Source organism: Pseudochaenichthys georgianus, chromosome 6, assembly GCF_902827115.2.
Source record: "Pseudochaenichthys georgianus chromosome 6, fPseGeo1.2, whole genome shotgun sequence".
Taxonomy (NCBI): domain Eukaryota; kingdom Metazoa; phylum Chordata; class Actinopteri; order Perciformes; family Channichthyidae; genus Pseudochaenichthys; species Pseudochaenichthys georgianus.
In genome coordinates this window covers 2046639-2051638 of record NC_047508.1, presented here as the reverse complement: position 1 = coordinate 2051638, position 5000 = coordinate 2046639, and the positions used below count along the sequence as shown (strand labels likewise).

Genomic DNA, 5000 nt, shown 5'->3' with positions numbered 1-5000 from the left:
TGGAGCAGCGCTGCAGCTGATTGGCAGTCGCTGTCCGCCTGTCATTTTGGGAGGTGTCCGTCTCCTCTCCGACTCCTTGCCCTCTACCTTAACCCCCCCCCCTCCCCTCCTCTCCGACTCCTTGCCCTCTACCTTAACCCCCCCCTCCCCTCCTCTCCGACTCCTTGCCCTCTACCTTAACCCCCCCCCCCCCCTCCTCTCCGACTCCTTGCCCTCTACCTTAACCCCCCCCCTCCCCTCCTCTCCGACTCCTTGCCCTCTACCTTAACCCCCCCCCTCCCCTCCTCATAGACTCCTTGCCCTCTACCTTAACCCCCCCCCTCCCCTCCTCATAGACTCCTGTAAACCTGCAAATGAATAAAAGAGTCATTTACGTGCATCGGGGGACGCAGGGTGACCTTCTCTCTGAAGTCGTTGCCCCCAGCCAGACATTCACAGTCAGGATGCAGAGCGGACCCCCGCACACAGAGGACTACATCATTGATAATGTACAATGCAGCCTGTAGGGATAAGCCATGTCTCCCTCCTCCCCCTTCCCCCCTCCTCCTTCTACTCCCCCTCCTCCTCCCCCTTCTCCTCCCCCTTCTCCTTCTCCTCCCCCTTTTCCTTCTCCTCCTCCTCCTGCTGCTGCTGCTGCTGCTGCTGCTGCTGCTGCTGCTGCTGCTGCTGCTGCTGCTGCTGCTGCTGCTGCTGCTGCTGCTGCTGCTGCTGCTGCACACTACATGTCACACTAGTGAAACCCAGAGACACACATGGAGTGTGTCTCCGCTCTGTAGAGGTCGTGTGTAGGCCCACGTACGTACACTGTTCAAGGAGTCTAATGAAAAGACAACAAGGTAAAGGAAGTTTGGAGCCGTTAAAGACATTATGAAAACACTTTGTGTTCATACAGATGTAATGAGCTGGAACTGAGAAAAGGGACCCGAAAAGAGGAGAACTCAGATGTGCTTACCTTAAATGTGCGTAACTATGGTTACGCAAACATGAAAGCAATAGTGGCCCTTTTCAGTCCAGGTTTTGATTCATCCAACGACTATCAATATAAGGAAGGAGGCAAATGAAGGAGGAGGAGAAAGTGCAGGAGCAACAGAGGAGTGTATCATCTATTCATGAGGGAGGGAGGAACACACACACACACACACACACACACACACACACACACACACACACACACACACACTATTGTATTTATAATGAAACATCTAGTTATCGTGGTGCAGTTATATGTTGTGTATCTGCAGACCCACTTTTGTTATCTTTGGTTAAAATCTCTTTTTCAAGAGTGGCCTTGCGATGATGCACCATGGCCGCACCAACGTGCACAACAAGACGAGGAGACGAGCCGGCACAGAACAGTTAGCACACTATCAAGTACAACACAAACACTTATAATGCATAGAACTGGCATACTTTCAAAGATTCAATAGTGATCACATTGACCAATAGCGCTATTTTCTCAATCCTTTGAAGAACTATATAAAATATAAATATATGAATATATTTTTTAAATGTACCAACTTTGAGCATATCCTGGTGTGTTCAGATGTTATTGCTCCATTGCATATGAGCAATCATTATTTGTTTTACTTCTTCATATGTAGGGCTGCTCTCAAATCAGAATAGTTCATGTTTATATGTGTAATACTACAAAGTGCAGTATGTCCCTCAGAGATGCAGTGGAGCGGAAGAATAAAGTAGCATAAGTTAAATACTTGATTTAAACTTCTGTCCTCACTTATTCCGCTGCAGCTGAATGAACGTGCTTTGAACCATTGGACAGTGGAGAGTAGGGAAATGGACGTTGAACTACACACAGGCACTTGTGTAAGGATGAGAACACACACACACACACACACACGCTTCAGCGCACACTCACCCGCTTCCCTTCACACTATGAGTCCACTGCCCCCCCCCAGGCACCACACAACGCCGCCGCTTGTTGCACGACTTCTACATGAACACAGTTTGATGAAAAAGCAGAAGAGGAGAGAAAAAGAGAGGGGAGAGCCGCAAAGGAAGGGAGGGGCTTGTTTCTGCACCTGTACCTCCGGACAAACACTAGACACTAATGAATGAAGCGCACCCTCCTCAGGGGAGGGGGGGAAAAGCCCTTAACAACAACAACAGCAACAACAGCGTGCTTCATCTTCCTCTCATCCCTCTCTCCCTCCTTCTTTTCATAAGTAGTCTTAGCAGGAAAGGGGCACTGCCAAAGAGAGGAGGGGGGCAGAAGAAGAAGAAGAGAGACAGGGCCCCCGTGTTTGAGTCCCACTGTGGCCCTGCCAACTTACAGAGAAGTAGCAAAGCAGCAAAGTGCCCGAGCAAGGAGAGGGGAGGTGTAGGCAACTTGGGGGAGGGGGGGGGGGAGGAGATTGGGGGAGGGAGGAAGAGAGAAAAAGGGGAGACCTGCAATTTAGATAAAAAAAAGTCCAGTAATCAAAGCTAATGGCTCCATTGTGTCTAAAAAGCATCTGACAGCTTTAGAGTGCACTGAGAGCAGCACCGAGCGATAGAGGTGTGGCCGAGGGTCAGTGTGTGTGTGTGTGTGTGTGTGTGTGTGTGTGTGTGTGTGTGTGTGTGTGTGTGTGTGTGCGTGTGCGTGTGCGTGTGCGTGCGAGGCAGCAGGGTTAACACCTGTTCCTTTGTGGTTTAAAAGCGGAGCCAGGAGTAAGCAGCAGCCACCGCATACACACACACACACACACACACACACACACACACACACACACACACACACACACACACACACTGCCCATCTTCTTAAAAGGGTTATTACGTTGGCTTTTTAGCAGCCTGTGTGTTTTTGCTTTATTACTATTATATTCTGGCCGGGGGCCGTGGCCCCTGTGAACAGAGGGCCGTGGCCCCTGTGAGCAGAGGGCCGTGGCCCCTGTGTGCAGAGGGCCGTGGCCCCTGTGTGCAGAGGGCCGTGGCCCCTGTGAGCAGAGGGCCGTGGCCCCTGTGAGCAGAGGGCCTGCCTGTCGCCTCGGCACAGTGTACAACATGTGTACCATTCAGGTGCAGGAGGTACAGGGAGAGTGGTGGGAGGTGTGTGAGGGCGAGGAGGAGAAGTAGCTCGCACAACAGCGCTTGTTTTCCCTCCCATTACCGTGTACCCCGTCTCTCCTCCGTGGAGTGTGTGGGTCTGTCCCGTCTCTCCTCCGTGGAGTGTGTGGGTCTGTCCCGTCTGTCCTCCGTGGAGTGTGTGGGTCTGTCCCGTCTGTCCTCCGTGGAGTGTGTGGGTCTGTCCCGTCTGTCCTCCGTGGAGTGTGTTGGTCTGTCCCGTCTGTCCTCCGTGGAGTGTGTGGGTCTGTCCCGTCTGTCCTCTGTGGAGTGTGTGGGTCTGTCCCGTCTATCCTCCGTGGAGTGTGTGGGTCTGTCCTGTCTCCCCTCCGTGGAGTGTGTGGGTCTGTCCCGTCTGTCCTCCGTGGAGTGTGTGGGTCTGTCCTGTCTCCCCTCCGTGGAGTGTGTGGGTCTGTTCCGTCTCTCCTCCGTGGAGTGTGTGGGTCTGTCCCGTCTGTCCTCCGTGGAGTGTGTGGGTTTGTCCCGTCTGTCCTCCGTGGAGTGTGTGGGTCTGTCCTGTCTCCCCTCCGTGGAGTGTGTGGGTCTGTCCTGTCTCTCCTCCGTGGAGTGTGTGGGTCTGTCCTGTCTCTCCTCCGGTGGAGTGTGTGGGTCTGTCCTGTCTCCCCTCCGTGGAGTGTGTGGGTCTGTCCTGTCTCTCCTCCGTGGAGTGTGTGGGTCTGTCCTGTCTCTCCTCCGGTGGAGTGTGTGGGTCTGTCCTGTCTCCCCTCCGTGGAGTGTGTGGGTCTGTCCTGTCTCTCCTCCGGTGGAGTGTGTGGGTCTGTCCTGTCTCCCCTCCGTGGAGTGTGTGGGTCTGTCCTGTCTCCCCTCCGTGGAGTGTGTGGGTCTGTCCTGTCTCTCCTCCGTGGAGTGTGTGGGTCTGTCTCGGTGGTGGTGGGAGGTAACTGCAGGTGAGGGAGCGATGTTTCTGCGTAGATTGAAGATATGATCGTCTCTCAGCGCTACCTTTGGTGTGTTTCAGAGGGAACACAGTGAGTGAGGGTTATTATAGCAGTCTTTTGAAGCCCAGGGAGGACACTTACCTGTGGATGTGTGTGGGGGGGATTGAGCATTGAGAAATTATCACTGATGGCCTCTCTTCCTTTTTTGTCCTCTCCCTCTATCGCTCTCCTCCTCCTCCTCCTCCTCCTCCTCCTCCTCCTCCTCCTCCTCCTCCTCCTCCTCCTCTGCAGATGAGTGTAGAAGGGGACGACAAGCGAACCCGCACTCGGTCCAAAGGAATCAGAGGTGAGTGGCATTTCTCTCCAACAAGTCTGCTCAAAGTGCTTAAAGTTTATCCCTTAAATGGACAATCACATATAAATATTATGTAACATTAATTGATTGGTATTTTCTACATAAAGCCAATATTACGTGGTTATTACACCCATTTTACACCATTGTTACACCAATACTACACCAATATTACACCCATTCAACACCAATATTACACCCATATTTCATTGTAATTACACCTATATTAAACATTAATATGTCCTATTACACCGTAATTACACCGTAATTACACCGTAATTACATCCATATTATTCCATTATTATGCCCATGTTACACCTATATTATGCCCATGTTACACCTATATTATACCCATGTTACAACTATATTATACCCATGTTACAACTATATTATGCCCATGTTACACCTATATTATACCCATGTTACAACTATATTATACCCATGTTACAACTATATTATACCCATGTTACACCTATATTATACCCATGTTACACCTATATTATGCCCATGTTCAGGGCCGGCCCTCGGCATAGGCAGTATAGGCGAATGCTAAGGGCGCATCAACCCATAGGGGGCGCCACAAATTGGGGAGAGAACAAAAAAGAAGTTAGAAATGAAAAAAAAAAAAAAAATTAAATTTCATAACACAATATCCCGATTTTGGATCAACAAAGTACATCTTATTA

At 50.8% G+C, this 5000-nt stretch overlaps 1 protein-coding gene across 1 annotated transcript in view; it reads left to right on the top strand.

Annotated features, from left to right (window-relative positions):
• The window catches only part of myt1b (myelin transcription factor 1b), a 64417-nt gene that overhangs the window by 5737 nt on the left and 53680 nt on the right, over positions 1-5000 (top strand). Inside the window, exon 3 of the mRNA XM_034085930.2 lies at positions 4254-4308. Within this exon, the coding sequence (XP_033941821.2) occupies positions 4254-4308 (55 nt within the window). The remainder of the gene's footprint in view (positions 1-4253; positions 4309-5000) is intronic.